Source organism: Mus musculus, chromosome 3 (assembly GCF_000001635.26).
Source record: "Mus musculus strain C57BL/6J chromosome 3, GRCm38.p6 C57BL/6J".
NCBI lineage: Eukaryota > Metazoa > Chordata > Mammalia > Rodentia > Muridae > Mus > Mus musculus.
In genome coordinates, this window is record NC_000069.6 from 123,300,878 (window position 1) to 123,318,127 (window position 17,250).

The following is a 17,250-nucleotide window of genomic DNA, read 5'->3' on the forward strand; positions in this document are numbered from 1 at the left end:
TTTTCAGGGATAGGGGTTTCACATTCTTCTCGCTCCTCAGACTCACATCTGCATAGCACATGCATCATTCCTGCGAACAGCTAGGTTATTACATCAACATGTGCCCAGATTCTATCCCTTGTGCTCTATCTCCAAGGGGCTTGTCAGAGACACTACTGTTTCTCTCTGGGCCCCTGCAGCAGCCTCCTCCAGGGCTTCCCTGACTCTGGTTCCCCACACCAGAGCCAGGGACCAAGCCAGGTCATGATACTCCTCTTCCCAGCCCCAGCAGTGATGCCCCATTTTATTTGTAAGACCTCAAGGACTTAGTGAGCTTCAAGAGTCTACATGATCTGACCCTGTTCCTCCTCTGAACCCTGCCTTAGCACCCCTATGTAAACAGTCCCTGCTCCTTCGCTGCTAGGCTTCCTGTGTAGGTTTGCCTGAGTGAGCTCCTTGTCTCCTGTGTGCCTGATCAAATGTTACCTTAATATTGAAGTTGACCCTGCAAATATTTAAAATTTCCACCTGCCTCCTACTCTTGGGTACTCCTTAATCAAAGAGGCTATTTTTCATAGTGTCTATCATGTTCCAGTGACCCAAATAATAAAGTTGTGCTTTTTGTTTCTCTTATCCATGACCCCTTCCTAAACATAAACTCTGTAGTCTACAGAAAAACCTGGGGCAGTGCCAAAAATGAAGTAGATAATCAATAAACATTGATTATATTCTCAGGTGCTAATAGGTTATATATAAGTCTAAATGTTTTAGATCAGTACTTTGGCTGGTAGTTAAGGCCTTCGATATCAGTTCCCCAGGAGGATGAGGCAAAAAGATGTCAAGTTCAAGGCTTGTCTGACCTACAGTAAATTCAAGGCCAGCCTGGGCAATTTAGTAACACAGCCTCAAAACACAACGGAGAAGGCTAGGGATGTCTATAACTCAGTAGCAGAGTGCTTACCTAGCATGTCAGGCCCTAAATGCTTGTCAGGCTCCAGGTGCTAACTCTAGTACCAGTAAAAAAAATTTAAACAGTGCCTACATAGTGGATTGTCAATAAACATTTTTTTATTAATCCTTTGGGCAGTTCATGTATGCATACTATTTCGATCATATATTCATCAACTTCTCAGATCCAGCCACACCTTTGCATCTTTCCCAAATTCCTGTCCCCCTTCCCCAAATGACCTAACATGATTTGTGCTGCCATTATGCACATAGAGCATTCACTGGAGTGTGGTAGACCTGCCAGAGCCACCACCTTAAAGAAAACTGACTCTCCTTCACCCACAAGCCATCAACTGTCAATAGCCCCTCAGTTAAGGGCAGGGTCTTTGTTCCCCATGCTTGAACATTGAGATGATCGCTCATGTGTGGGTCACGTACAGGCAGCCACCACTGCTGTGAGTCCATGAGTGCAGTGGTCTGTCATGGCCAGAAAATCACTGTGACACTTAGATCCTCACAACCCAATTGCGACGCGTACAATTTTTCTTCCCCCTCTTCTGCAGTGTCTCCTGAGCCTTGGGTTGGGGGCACAGGTGTGAACAGTTGTCCTATCTGTGGCTGAGCAATCCAGTCACTTATTCTCTGCATTTGCACAGTGGTGAGTCTCTGTGTTGGCTGCCATCTGTTGCACCAAGAAACTTCTCTGATGAGGTCTAAGAGCTGCACTAATGTATGAATATAGAGATCTAAATTTAGAGGGCATTTGGCAAAATGATAGTCATAGACTTAACCCAGGGCCTATGAGATCCCTAAACATGGGTTTTTGACCATAGTCACAGTGCCAGGCATGCATTTCCTCCTGTGAATTAGGCCTTGAGTCCAAGAAGAAAGCAGTTGTCTGCCCCTATAACATTCATGCCACTATTGCAACAATGAGTCTATTGTGCCTTGCCATTTGTTACAGTAGCTCAGTGGATCCACAGTCAGGTAAGACTGTTGATAACATCCCCCACCCCTCCACCAAGCACCCTAAAGAGTACCTTCTGGTTCTGTGAAGCTGGCCAATAGGGAGGGAGCTTCCCACTCAGTACCATCTTGATTTCTCCATATTTGTAAGCAAAGTATATGATGTATTCAACAATAGGAGCTTACCATCAAGTTCTGGTGGGAACCAAGGGCAATGACAATAGGCACTGGACTTATTTGTCAACCTATGGCTTTGGGAGGAATGTTTTTCATGTAGGGGACTTATACAATTAAATTATTTCACGTGAAAAATATGAACTTTATAAAACAGGGGTTTTTCAATATTATTTCCCTAAACATCTGTAATGTTAATTTCCTCCTCCACTCCATCCTCTTGTCTGCTTGAACTTCCCTCCCCACCATCCCCTTTCTTCATATCACCTGTGCTTTGCTGCCCCCTATCCCTTGAGGTTTTCCTTCAGTATCTTAGTTTGCTTGCTATTGCAATGATAAAGTCCATGACCAAAACCAATTTGGGCATGAACGGGTTTAGCTGGCTTACCCTTCTATATCACAATATCACAGTCCATCACTGAGGGAATTCAGAGCAGGAACTCGAGTAGAGTAGGAACCTAGATTCGGGAACTAAAGCAGAGGCTGCAGAGAACTGGCCAACTCAGAACTGGCCTTGCTCAGCCTGCTTCGTTATAACCATCCAGGATGACCTGCCCAGGGATGGCACTGCATCTAGTGAACTGGTCTCTTCCACATCAGTCATTAGTCAAGAAAATGCCCTGCAGCCTTACCTACAGCCAATCAGACAGAGACCAAAACATTAACCAGGATAGTCCCTTTGCCACCAGTGGTTACATTCTAGTTCCCTGGAGTCTAACAGGTACCGCAGGTTAAGCAAGCGTTGTAAAGATTTGACACTGAGTTCTATACGTGAGTGAAGACATATGATGTTTATCATCATGGATCTGGGTTACCTTGGGTAATAACTCAGTATATTTCCCAGTTACATCCACTTATTTACTGATTTCATAATTAGTTTTTTTTTTTTAAAGATTTATTTATTTATTATATGTAAGTACACTGTAGCTGTCTTCAGACACTCCAGAAGAGGGAGTCAGATCTTGTTACAGATGGTTGTGAGCCACCATGTGGTTGCTGGGATCTGAACTCCGGACCTTCGGAAGAGCAGTCGGGTGTTCTTACCCACTGAGCCATCTCACCAGCCCCCTCATAATTAGTTTTTATGACTGAATGAAATTCTATTGTATATAGATATCATATTTTTATTATCTGTTCATCAGTTGACAACATTTGAGCTGTTTCCATGCCCTGGCTATTGTGAATAGAGCAGCTGATGAATGTTGATGAATATGTATCTCTGTAGTAAGGATAGGATAGCTGGGCTAGGGAACAGCCATACTGATTTCATAGTAGCCATGCCAATGTGCACTCCCACCAGCAGTGCCCAAGGAAGGGTTCCCCTTTCCCCACCAGAATTCATGGTTGGTTTTTTTATTTTTTTATTTTTATTTTTTTGTAAATCTTAGCCATTCTGATTGAATTAGGATGAAACCTCAAAGTAGTTTCAATTTGCATTTTCCTGATGGCTAAGGATGGTGAATATTTGTAAAAATATTTCTCAGCCATTTTTTTTCATCTTCTGAGAAACATTTATTCAGTTCCTTGGCTCACATTTTCATTTGGTTGTTTTGTTTTCTTGGTGTCCAGTGTTTTCTTGTATATTATGGGCAGTGGTTGACATTTTCCTTCGTGGTACAAAAGCTTCTTAATATTATGAACCCTCACTTGTTGATGATTGGTCCCATTTCCTGGCTGACTGGAGTTCTATTTGGAAAGTCCTTGCTGGAGCCTATATCCTATGTGCACTCCTTACTCTTCCTTACCTGAGTCTACATCCTGATGTGCACTCCCTCGTTTTCCTTACCTGAGCCTAATTCCCAACATGTTCTCCCAACTCTTTGTTTTGCTAGCTCCTGAGTTTGGGGTCTAATGTTGAAATCTTTGATCCTTTGGAATTGATTTGTATTGCAGGTGATCAGGTCCTTCTACGTGTAGATATCCAGTTTTCCTAACACAATTTGTTAACTATGCTATCTTTTTGAAGAAAAAAAAACCTTAATTATTCTGATGACTAAAATATTCTTCATGGATGTTATTTTAGTTCTCCTGTGTGCCATACAATACATATATTTGGTCAGAAAATCTACTGTATATTGAAAATGATTATGATGATTTTAAAAAGTAACATTTCTATTACAAGTAGATTTTAATATATAAATTCAGTTTACAAACTTAAGAAAAAAATGAAACAAATTGCAATTATATTTGACAAAGTCTCACTTGATTGAATGAAATGGTCTACAGATAATTACATGCCCATGGCAGATGTCTTAGTAGAAGTGGGAATGAAGAGGTGATTGTCAGACTGAAGAGATGGCTCAGCAGTTAAGAGCACTGCTCTTCCACAGGACCCAAGTGCAGTTCCTAGCACCCATGTTGGGCAGCTCCCAGCAGCATGTAACTCTGGCTCCTGAGGATCTAGTGCCCTCTTCCGGCCTCCATGGGCACCGGTACAGATGCTTAACCCCCATCCCCCACCAGACAGGCACTTCCATAAATAAAACTAGAAATAAATATTAATAAAAAGAAATGACTGTGAACCTAAAACTGTATTCTTTCTCCTCTTTATGTCTTTGTTTTATCTTCCATAAACCCTCTCACGTCTATATTTGAACTATGCTAAGGCACAGTTTATGGAAAATACTAACAGTAATAAAACATTTCTTTTCTATGGCTCTAGTAAAGTTCAGTAGTCTTGCGCATGTCCCTGGAGTGTAGATCACAGAATTTTACAGTACTACACTTTTTAGAAACAATCGAAAATGTATAGATAAGGATGGATTGTTTAGATGTACCTTTGTTTGAGTGCCTTAGACCGGATATTCCTCCTGACCAAGCTTTGTCTGTGTGACCTTGAATGACCCAGGCCACTCGAGCCCCCGCTATATCCGCTGCACTACGTATTGCTTTCCGTGCACGTCCGACATGGCCAAGCAAGCTCAGATCCCACTGGCTGCCGTCATCAAACCCTTCGCTGACATTCCGCCCAACGAGGTAAGAATGAATAAAACAGATTCAGTAGTCTACCTAACTAACTACTCCAAAATGGCCTCGACAGGCTTTTATTATATGTTATGCCAAACTCCAGGAAAGTATCCAGTTAAATGTATATGTAAAAATACCTGGTCAAGCAATCCGTCTGTAAATCGGAATCTTATAAGAGGTATTACGTAATGCCCTGAATACTAGTCATGATGGTCTGAGTCATATTTTGATCCACCTTAATAGTGCACACAAAACGTGTTGTCCAGGAGTAGGTGGTGTAGTGACAAACCACGCAACTGTCAGGGAGGCCTGATGCGCATTTCAGGGCCCTGCCATGGAGGTGTTCTGGCGAGAGAAGTCCTTGATCTTATTACATCTGCTTTAATAGTTACTGTGTCAGAATGCGCATAAACTAAATGTTAGAAACACAGCAGAGGTAGAGCTATATGTGTACTTGTTTGTAGGGATATACCCAATATTTAGTTTAGAGGTAAAACAAAGTAGAAAAGGGGCTTATGTGTAAAATCCGTGGTTGTAGGTTGCTGCTACTCTTAATCGAGCGTTAGGTTGCTGAAGTACTCGATCATGATATCTGGACGGACAGAATTCTGTTCCTCACGGCAACCATTCCTTTTATAAATGTCCTCAGTGATGGCTACTCAGACGCTCAGGGAGGGAAGGCCCATAGCAAAGAAAGTCTCAGCTCAGTGAGGCTTTGATGTGGCCGCTCACAGGAGCGCAGCCCCTTAGTGCAGCCGTTCTATTCCAGTAGCTGTGCTTCAAGTTAGAGTTCCCACTCCCGCTCCAAGGACCCTGAGCCTCGGGTCTAGGGATTCGTAGAAGGAGGCTGATCTATTATAAGGAGCAACATCTACAGAGTGGGGAGATCCTTTGCTGGAGAGAACGGATTCTCTTTCCAAGGGAGAGGAAGAGGTGAGGAGGAGAGGTGGGGGAGGAGGGTGCTCATCTGAGGGGAAGAAGAAAGATGGCGCCTGTGACTCCCGTGGCTCCATGCAGTGCTACACAAGCCTTTAAAACTTCATTAAAAAGTATTTCATATTCATGAGTTTTTGGTCTGTGTACAAGTATTCAAGGAGGTCAGAAGAGGTTGTTTTTATCCCCTGTGATAAAATTCAGATGGTTGTGTGTTGCTATGTGTGTGGGGAATAGAACCCTGGTCCTCTGCAAGAGCAGTCAGTGCTCTTAACCACCGAGCCATCTCTCCAGCTCCATCAACTTAAGGAGGATAACATAGGCCTGTGTGTACTGACGAGGAGATCCTGCTGTGTACAACAGAGGGAGCTTCATTAAAGTCTGTCGTAGCTATTCCCAACAACCCATGGAAGGGAGGAAAGAAGAGAAAAGTGTGATAGTTTCATGTCATCATGTAAATGCTCCTAATGGTGGTTGTCTGTCACATGTCTATCTTTATTTATTTATTTATTTATTTATTTATTTATTTTGGAAGTGTCTTAAGGTGAATTGTCAATGTCCAATATGCTTCACTCATCACACATTATTAACTAATGTCCACGATCTGCTTACTGAGACAGAGTTAGTTTATGAACGTACATCCTTTTGTGGTCTGCTGATCAAACCCAAGATCTCATGCTCTTTAAGAAGTGGATGTCTTCGCATGGGGGTCAGCGAGTAGAATGTGGTGGTTTGAACACAAATGCCCTCCGTTGGATGATGCGTAAGAGTGCTTGGTCCCCACTTGATGTACTGTTTGGAAAGGATTAGGTAATGTGGCCTTGTTGGAGGAGATGCAGCCTTCGGAGTAGATGTGTCACTGGGAGTGGCCTTTAAGGTTTCACAAGCTTACACCAGGCCCAGTGTGTCTCTGTCTCTGTCTCTCTCTGTCTTTCTGTCTCTCTGTCTCTCTGTCTCTCTCTGTCTCTGTCTCTCTCTCTCTCTCTCTGTCTCTGTCTGTCTGTCTGTCTGTCTGTCTGTCTCTCTCTCTCTCTCTCTCTTGCCTGCTGCCTGAAGATCAAGATGTAAACTCTCAGCTACAGCTACAGCTATAGAGACATGCATGTCTACTCCCTACTATGATGATAATATAACTAACCTTCTGACATTGTAAGCGAGCCCCCAATTAAATGATTTCCTTTAAAAACAAAAACAAAAACAAAATGAAAAGAAATGCATGAGTTAAAGCCAGCGTTAATTACATTTCAGCAAATCCGTATACCTGTGTAACCTCAGTGCCTACCAAAATGTAACCTATCATGGTTCCTCTAGAGAAAGAAGCCCCTCACGGCCACTCAGCCGTTCCCACCCGTCACACCACCTCCCTTCTTAGGTATCCACGGTTCCGACGTTTTCTATGGCAGACTTGAATTTCTCACCCAGTGCCTTCTATGGCTAAGGTTACAGAGGATAGAAATGCTGTGAAAGCGTTTTCTCTCGCGCGACACAGTGAGGTTCACGGATCAGCAGCCTTTCTTTTTGTTTCTGAGAAGTGTTTTGTTGTACAGATATGGCAGTCTGCTTACGCAGGATTTTATTGGTAGACATCTGGGCTTTCTCTACCTCATTAATAAAAGTGCTGTGAATATGTTGTACAACTCTCTCCGTGAACAGACGCTCATTTTTCTTAAGCTAACATCCACGAATACACCTCAGCCTCCCGAGGTGATACTCAGTGGATTTAAAAGAAGCTCACTGACCGATCCTTTTGCTCACCTTGCATTAACATTGCCAGGGGCTGCCCGAGGGTCAGTGATGTCTTTGTTTTAATGCTAGCAATCAGGATGAGTATGTGGTAGACTCTATGAGGTAGTCTTTATTTCAAGGTTTTTGATTTGAGCAAAATTTAATTTAATTTTAAAATTGTACACTGACTATTATGCTGCTCATATACACGTCATTAATAATTATTAATATTTGTTATATTGTGATTTTAAGGGAATGAACACATCCTAGGTATATGTAATTTCCACTTTCCTGAAACCCATTCGTTGCTCCTCCTCTTTTCTCTAGGGACAAACATGGGTACACTTGATGTTTGTCCTCACCTTAGGACACTATGCAGCATTATTCTTCACGTAGCTGAGATGATGACATTTGAATTATAAAGTGTGAATGAGTGGTCACAGGGAAGGAGCCTCTTCGCTTCCCTTGCTGCCGTCCCACCACCGCTTTTCAGACAGCTCTTACCTATTTTATTTTTTTGAGATTCCTTTTACACATACAATATACATACTTCTAAAATATACATATAAGTATGTGAATTCACCCCTTGACTAAGTCAGTATGTAAATTACTATATTAGTGCTGGCACAGCTGTGCCCTGCTCTCAGCATTTCAGTTTTTTTCATTAGTGTGTTGTGCCCTGGTCCCATGCTGCTGTTTGCAGAGCTGCCTCACCCTTCACAGCAGGGAGGCGCACAGGTAGGAAGAGAAACATTGTTACCACCGTTAAGGCTTAGGAAGAGAAACATCCTAGCCGCTGTGTGTGCCAGTTTGAGACTAGGGCTGATTCTAAAACCCGCTGAACTTTTGCAGCTCGAGTCCTGCTGTTGAGCAGCTGTGGTCTCATAAATGAGCCCGGAAGAAGTGAATTATCTCCTCCTTGGGGTGGGGAGATGAAGATGGACTTTTCCTGCCTTGCCTTTGATACCTATAACTTTCATAATCAAGAGAAGATGAGTTTATATCTTAAAAGCTACCCTAAGAATATGCAAAATAAGAAGTTCTGTCGTGTTTCCTGGACATGGGATTTCGGCCCCTGACAGTGTCCTTGTTGGGTATCCTGTGCCCACTGCAGTGAATTTGCCTGATTTTTAACAAGGCATGAGTAAAACTACTCTTAGTCTCCTCCCGAGATAGCTAACTTGGATCAAACTGATTTAAGTCTGAATATGTGCTTTTTGTGTTTTAAGTCACTAGTTTTAATAGAACGCTATCCACCCTCAAGGCTTTTGTGCCAACTTGAGCTCCAGGAAAGTCTCTGAGCTCCAGACGCCAACAGGAGGTGACGTTGCGCTGATTGCTGACTTTCAGAATCTGACCTGGGGAGAAGCTGCACTTGAGAATGAAAATATATTCTTTCAGTATTTGTAGGCAGTGGACACTGAGCCGCTAGCTGCTAGCTGGATGTGTCCCACGGCGCTATCCTCTCCATGCAGGCTCGTTCTGCCAGGAGCTCTGCCCTTTTCCTCAGAGCATCAGAAGATCACTTTGAGTGGACAGATGGGAGGGATACACGACCACTGTATGGCAGTGTCTCTTTGATGAAGAATTGCCTCCAAAAAAAAAAAAAGTTCATTTTTCCTGATTGAAATAGAAGTAGGAGAATGGGAGTGTGAATGGAGGCTCAAGCCCCAGGGTGTACTTCTCACAGGGCAAACTTTGAGAGAATGTCCACTCCATGGGCTGGACCTAAATGTGGAGAGACACTGACAGTGGAGAGACACTGTTGAAAAACTGTGCCAGCCAGCCTGAGTGATTATCCCCATTTCAGAGATGAGGAAACTAAGGCAGAGTTAGGTGTGTTGCAAAGGTCAGCAACTAAGGTGCCAGAGTTCTTTAAAGACATATTCTCACTTTCATTCTCTCATATTCTCTCTCTCTCCTTCCCTTCTCCCTCCCTCCCTCCCTCCCTCCCTCCCTTTCTCTCCATCCCTACATTAAACCCATATCCACATATTCCGATGCTTCTCATGGAAACCCAAGATTTAACATGCTCAAAAGTGAATTTCCACTCTCTGTGCCTGTTCACTCTGCTGGGTACCAATCAGCATCACTGTCATTTATCTAATGGCTAGAAAAAAAAACTCAGTAAATATAGTCGGTAGTAAAAAATGAGGGCCAAAGCTGGTTTTGAATTTTATTATTTGTTTTTTTTTTTTTTTTTGAGATAGAATTTCACTGTGTAGACTAGGTTGGCCTTGAACTTACAGAGATCCACCTGTCTTACGAGTGCTAGGATTACATGTGTGAGCCACCATGCCCAACCCTCACGACAATAAGTTTTAAAATACCTTTCTTGGGACTATAGATTTGGCTCAGTGGATAAGATCACTGGCTGGTTTTTCCAGGGGGCCCAGGTTTGATTCCCAATACCAACATGGTGACTCAGAACCATCTATAACTTTAGTTTCAGTCTATCTGACGTCCTCTTCTGGCCTCTGTGGGCTCCAGGTATGCACCTGTTTCACAGACATACATTCAGGCAAAAACATTCATATACATAAAATAAAAATAAATAAAAAAGACTAAAGTAAAGCACCTTCCCTAAGCAAATGGATTGTATGAATATATTTTTCTATATGGATATCATTCAAAATTAGTTCCCCCTGTAATAGGTGACTTGTTGTTTTTGGATTTCCTAAATGGTTAGATTTTATTTGGTGTGGGCTAACGTGACCATCATCACCACACTGTGTAGAGTCTTTTTGAGTAATCTGGTTTGGCATCTCTCAAAAGAGTTTATGTAGCCTGGCTTTTTAATCGTCGGTTCTGTTGTTTGACAAAACCTTTAAAAGTATGCATTGTGTTAGCAACGGCCCATAAAACTAACCCTTGCCAGGCAGTTATTATCGGAGACTGTTCCTGCCAGCATTTGCTTTGGAGATGGCTGCTGCTTCCAAGGACAGGGCTGGTTCATCATTGTCTAACATGCCACACTGCATACCATAAAACCTTAAGTTTTAGACTGTGTTTTAAGCAGAGCTCATTTCTATGTTCAATATCGTTAACCCTGAAGTGTGTGTGTGTGTGTGTATTTTTTTTTTTTCATCAAGTTACTGGTCATGTTTACAATTTCGTTAAATCTTTTTACTTTTGATGCAGTAATTTAAAAACTGAAGTGGAAATCCTCTTGGTCTCAAGTATGAAGAGACTGAAGGTCATGAATAATTCCATTTGGATGTTTTTCTATGAAACGTGAGATCTTTACATTTTGTGCATCCCTCTAGGTAGATGGAATGAGTAATATGCATTATAATTCAGACGGCAGAGGCTGCTATTCCATCTGTGGCTATTTGTGTGTACGTTTTAATCATCAGTGGATATAACAATCAGGTCACTGTTGCCTTAGCAGTGATGAGCTTCAGTCCACACTTTGCTGATATTATCTTTGTTACGTTACGCTAGGAACTGAAGTAGACTTTAGAGCAAGGGAGAAAACGCCAGCAACTCTTGACCAGGGCAAGAGAAATTTGCAAACACACAGCTGCTTTTTTTTTTCTTCCATTGCGAAAAGGGGGTTCTATAAATCTACTCTTGTTTGTAGAGTTCACATTTAGGGAACATTTTATCTGTGATGTGGTTTAATAAGGAAGCTCATCTACTATTTATCACTCTTTTAGTCCTTTCTCTGAGTGAGTTCATATTCTTTTTTTTTAAAGATTTGTTTATTAATTTTATGTATGAGTACACTGTTGCTGTCTTCAGACACACCAGAAGAGGGCATCAGATTCCATTACAGATGGTTGTGAGCTACCATGTGGTTGTTGGGAATTGAACTCAGGACATCTGGAAGAGCAGCCAGTGCTCTTAACCGCTGAGCCATCTCTCCAGCCCCCGAGTTCATAATCTTGTAACTCATCGTATATGAAGAGGATCGCCTTGAAAAGAAATCAGAATTGTGTCCAAGAGCTGGTGAATGTGTTAACAGACAAAGGAAATGAGCCAGGCACCAATGTATCCCACCAGGGAAGGTCTTTACATTCATGTGGAGGCGACCGATCATCATGGTCATGCATTGCCTTCCCAGCCAGACCTGCATGCCTAAGATGACAGATTTTGGCAGAGCAGATTCTCTGTTTAATACACCAGAGGAAAAACGTTCTGTCTCCCTAGAGCATAGTTTATGTCAGGATGACCGTGCAATCCATCCTCCTTTCGGGAAAATTACAGTTTGTAAAGCACATGTCACCCTCTTCCTCCCCTTTCTTGTCTCTCTGTTCTTTTATGATGAGGCTCTACGGGTTTAGGCTGTTTAACATCGGTACTGTCCCAGGGCCAGGGATGGATGCTGCTGGAACTCTGGCTGGAAACAGTTCTTCAGGCTCCACTGGGCTGGAAGGAGCTAGCTGAGGGAGGTTTTAGTTGGTGAAGTGTGAAGAAGGGCATTCCTTTTTCTTACTAAGGGCAATGGGCCCTTTGGTTCCTCTGAGCTTATGAATGAACTCGTGTGTGAAGCCAGATTTTCATATTCTCTGAAGACCAAGGTAATCCAGAATTCATCAGTGAATAAGGAGGGTCTCCTTGGGGTTGTATAGACAAAGTTCAACTAAATAGCAGAATTGTGGTTAGGCGCCTAGGTCTTTAGGCGTCTAAAGTTGGATTTTCAGCATAGCTACTCATAATTGGGTCTGTTGCTGAAAGTGTTGCTAGTGAAGTCTAAGTTCGTGTCACATATTGGCCATTTTGTTTCATACTTGCAAATGACTATAGTCTGCTTATAACTTTACCTTCCTACAAATTCTGTGGGTAGCAAAGACATCATTTTGGAATCTACTTATTAAAATGTATTTGTAAGAACTGACTTAGCTCATTGTCTTACTTATTAATGATAAAGGCTAACTGGAAAGGACAGACAATAAGACAATTATGAAGACTCTTAAGACATCTAAGGAAGTGTTCAAAATTGACTCCATTCCTCAAACCATAGTATATGGCAACCAAGTGCAGAAAACTACGCAAGGAGCCCAGAGGTGATTGCAGGAATGGAGATTCCTGGGTCAGGGCAGTTACAGGCTGCAGGACTAGAAAGCAGTTGCTGCCTGTCACTTATCCAGTCTCTGCTGGGCATGCGGTCTGCACTGCCTTATGTTTATATAATTCATACGTTATTAGGAATTCATGTGGGTAAACGTGCAGCTACTTTTACACATAGATATCTATGTTCTATCAGTAAACTACGACAAAAAATTGTGGTCTCTCTAGTTCCTTTTAGAATTTAAAGGAGACTTACACTGAAATTACTTTTGAACAGATGTTTCAAAATCCTGAATTGACCTTAAAGGCATGTGTTATGATATGAAAGTCCAAGCTTTACTGCAGTAGTTTGCATATGTTGACCACAGGGAAAACGTGGAAAGGCAAAGGGCCCGCGCCAAGAGAGAAGACTAAGAGCAATAGATAAAGCATCTAGGGGCCTTTATTGTATAAAGTTACTTTGAAACCGAATCTTAATCTCCCTGCGTTTTGGATCAGTCTTGTGACTCTGCTGGGGACCGGTCCGGCAGCTGAAGAATGCAGTCCCCCCACCCCCACCCTCCTTACAGAGCTGTGCTGTCATGCTATAGCAAACTGTGGTGAATCCACATTTGTCAGGGCAAAGCTTGTCTGAATTCTGTTTCAGTTAATGGTTTAGAAGCAAAAGGTACTGAGCCAGTTTTCTCAGTCGCAAAAATTCTCCAGAATTTTTCATTTTTTTGTTAGACAAAGAATGATCTTAGGAGAAATAAACGTTAAAGGAAAACCTCTTACCATGCTTTAATGTGCAGAGAAGTAAGTTTGTGGTTTACAGCCTGGCGGCTGGGGGCGCTGTGTTCCAGGGGCTAGACTAGAGATGAGCTTCTCTGTTAGGAGCGGAGACAAGCCACCTGAAGGGGGGCTCCCTAAGGCATGCTTGCTCTCCTCCTCCTCCTCCTCTTCCTCCTCCTCCTCCTCCTCCTCCTCCTCTTCCTCTTCCTCCTTCTCTTCTTCCTCTTCCTCCTTCTCTTCTTCCTCTTCCTCCTCCTCCTCTTCCTCCTCCTCTTTTTCCTCCTCTTCCTCTTTTCTTTCTCCTCTTTCTCATCTTTCTCCTCTTCCTCTTCTTTTTCTTCCTCTTCCTCCTCTTCATCTTCTTCCTCTTCTCTTCATGGACATGTGTTGTGGTTTTTTAAATTTTTTATCTTTTTAAAAAAATGACTTGATATTTTTTTTATTGATTATTTAGAAATTTCACATAACACAACCTGATTCCATTCACATCCTAGTCCTCCCAGGTCTACCCCCTCACCAATATGACCTCCCCCAAAACAAAAGAGGAAAAAAAAAAAAAACAATTACAAATCCAGTTTCCTATTGCCCATATATTTACTGGAGCATGGTAAAACTTACAGTGGCCAGCCCCTTAAAGATAACCGTGTCCTTCCCTAAACAGCAACAACTATAACCTACTTGCTTAGAGAGAGGCTGGGGGTATGTATTGATCAGAGGTCCATTTGGGAATTGAGAGTTGGTTCTCTCTCTCTCTCTCTCTCTCTCTCTCTCTCTCTCTCTCTCTCTCTGTGTGTGTGTGTGTGTGTGTGTGTGTGTGTTACAGGGGTGGAACAAAGGGCTTCAGGCTTGGTCGTAGGCACCCTTACCTGCCGAGCGATCTTGCCTACCAGATCTCAGCTTGGTTACCTCCTCAGGAGAGCTTTCCACCCCCGCTGCCCCCTTCTTTGCACCCCCTCCTCACACTAAGTTTGAGTTTGCGTTTGTATATGTGATGAGTGTTCTTCTGCGTGCCTTTGTAAGAGTAGAGACCATTCTGGGGTTTTCTCCTTATTACAGTCTCAGGGCCTAAAAGACCATTTTAATTCTAGATACTATTTAAACATTATCATTTCATGGTATCGCCTTCATGGGGAGATACTCTAAAGTTCGAAGTCAAATAACCTGCTAAGGTTCTCACTGTTATGTGCTCAAGCAATTGCTGTGTATCTCTTTTTGTGATGTGAGGGCTGCATCTGAGAAATAATGTTTCTCTTGTGGGTGTTTTCATGGAAAACAACATCCTCTGCCTTTAGTCCCCTACCAGGAGCGAGCACTGTGCTGTCTAGGGTGGCTATGGCTTAGGGCGTTTCTTTTCAGTAAGAATGTTTTAGGCTTTGGCTTTGCTTTTATCCCAATGCCACAGCATTTGTTTCTGCATCTCATTGCATCTCATTTCATGAAGGGGCAGAATGTTCATACATGTGCACATGTGTGCATGTGTGCAGGTGGGGGATGTTATGAGAGATACATATGAAATAGTAGCTAAAGTTCTCATGGTTTGGGAAAATAAGACCATCATTCACTTCTGTTTTCAAAGCAATAAAGACTCCTGACTATAAACAGGATATCAGTACCACGGTGAAAACTTCCACAATTCATCAAATCAAATATCTATTCGGTGTCCAAAGTTAAGCAGCTCTCTTACACATGTGTCTTAGGCATATTTATTTTAGTAGTGACTTAGGTTCATAACAAAGTAGAGATGAAAATCTAGAAGCCTCTCATGGCTTCCTGTTCCCGCACACGTGTAACCTCTCTCCATACTAAACCAGATGTATTTGCCGCTCATGTGTTGATGAGCCAGGAGGGTTGATGAGCCAGGAGTCATGGCTTCCGTCAGCTTAAGTCTGTGGTTTCTGGTGGGGCACACTGCACTCTACGTTATACTTTCAAGGCTGTGTGTGTGTGTGTGTGTGTGTGTGTGTGTGTGTGTGTGTGTGTTTAGTGTCATCTGTATCCTTTCTGCCACATCTCACTGCCCTCAAACACTGCCTCATTGACTTGCTTATTCCTCTCCTCCCACTGGTTGGTTTTCCCCTGCAGTTTCCTCTGGCCAGGATGTCGCCTTACTGGAACTGCCAGTATTTAGCCTCTTCAGCGTGACTAGTTTTGTTTGGGATCCAATGCAGCAATTTCCTAAAGATGACATTTCCCGAGTGGCCGTGATGCAGGAGTAAACCAACTACTTGTTTATTTGAGCATGGAACTTTCTCATGGTACCATTGACTTTATCTTAAAAAACAAAGTCTTCAAATGACAATACACAGAGGCGCTAGCAGTGTACGCGTGGTGTAGACAGATTCCATAGGGCCCATTGGCTCCCTAGATCACTGTCCTTAACCCGTAACTGGGCTGTGGACATAAAATGAAACTTATTACAGTCTCTATGCTAAGATGAGACGTAAGATTCTTCTTGGTTTACAGCATTTAATATTTCTGTGTCCCTTATAGTTAGAAAAGGTTTTTCTAAGCTCTTTATCTAAAGAATTAAAATACATGATGTCATTCTTTCTTACAGGAAGGTAGGGAAAATGTATGTTACCTTATACTTATCAACTATTATTATGTTTTTATAAAAATTAAAAGCTATCTTCCTTATTATAGATCATTACAGTTTTCTCTAGGTGCTTTCAAATTGGTCACATACCTTTTTATATACTTTTTTTCCCCAACATTTAAGGATCTTCTTTTCAGTTCTGTCCTCGGGCTGGCTCTAGGCTAGATGCCCACATCAAATCATGAAGGGAACTTCGCCTGACTCAATTCTGATAAACGCAGAGGCAGCCCGGCCTTAGATCAATTGTTTGGACTTCTGTTTGAGGATGAGAGCCTTAATAGAAACTGCGTATCCTACTAGGGAAGAAACGCACTTGATCCCAGGGGCTTTCAGTGTCTCTAGAACATTGTGTGTTGTCTCTTCAATTAAGCGTGCCTTTTCAAGTGGCCTGCATTTGAACTCTAAGATAACGGTTCTCCTCTAGAGATAAGAGCTCTGCTCTACTTGGTCAAGGTTTCTGAGAGGTGGAAGGGAATAATATTGAACTACAGCGTTCCTTCCTGTGTACTGCATTCATTGTGCAGAGTTTACCCAGAAATTTCTAACACCGGTTCCAGCAAGAGCAACAATGTGGATCTTCACAAATACATCACTTGGCTGGCAGGCTAACCCAGTCCAAGCAGACCACATTTTGTCTGAGGAATATAATCTTTTATAGTCCAGTCCTGTGCCAGTGCTGCCCTTCAGGAAACTTGATTCTGCTTCCAATTGTGCTCATACTCACTTTTAAGATTATTTATTGTAGTTGTATGCATATGTGTATGTCTGTGTACGTGCATATGTATACGTGCATATGTGTATGTCCATGTATGAATTTGTGCGCATGGATGCACTGCCTGCAGAATCCAGAATAATTAGGTCTCTGGAGCTGGGGTTCCAGGTGATGGCGTGTAAGCTGTTGATGCAGGTACCGGTCCTCTGTAAGAAGTATGCAGCACGTTCTTAACCCCCAAGCCATCTCTCTCTCTCTCTCTCTCTCTCCTTTTTAAATTCACTTTACACCCTGATTGCTGCCCCCACTCCTGGTCACCCCCTTCTACAACCCCTCCCCTCTCCCCTTCTCAGAGAGTAGAAGCCCCCTCTGGGTACCCCCCACCCTGGCACTTCAAGTTTCTGAGAAGCTCGGCACTTCTTCTCCCACTGTGGCCAGACTAGAAGAACATATCCCAAAGTCAGGG

At 42.6% G+C, this 17,250-nt stretch overlaps 1 protein-coding gene across 4 annotated transcripts in view; it reads left to right on the forward strand.

Moving 5' to 3' along the window:
* Positions 1-17,250, forward strand: part of Sec24d (Sec24 related gene family, member D (S. cerevisiae)) — a 100,841-nt gene that overhangs the window by 36,077 nt on the left and 47,514 nt on the right. For all 4 annotated transcript variants that reach the window (XM_030252809.1, XM_030252810.1, NM_027135.2 and 1 more), the window contains one exon: positions 4,916-5,043. In XM_030252809.1, coding sequence (XP_030108669.1) covers positions 4,916-5,043 — 128 coding nt within the window. The remainder of the gene's footprint in view (positions 1-4,915; positions 5,044-17,250) is intronic.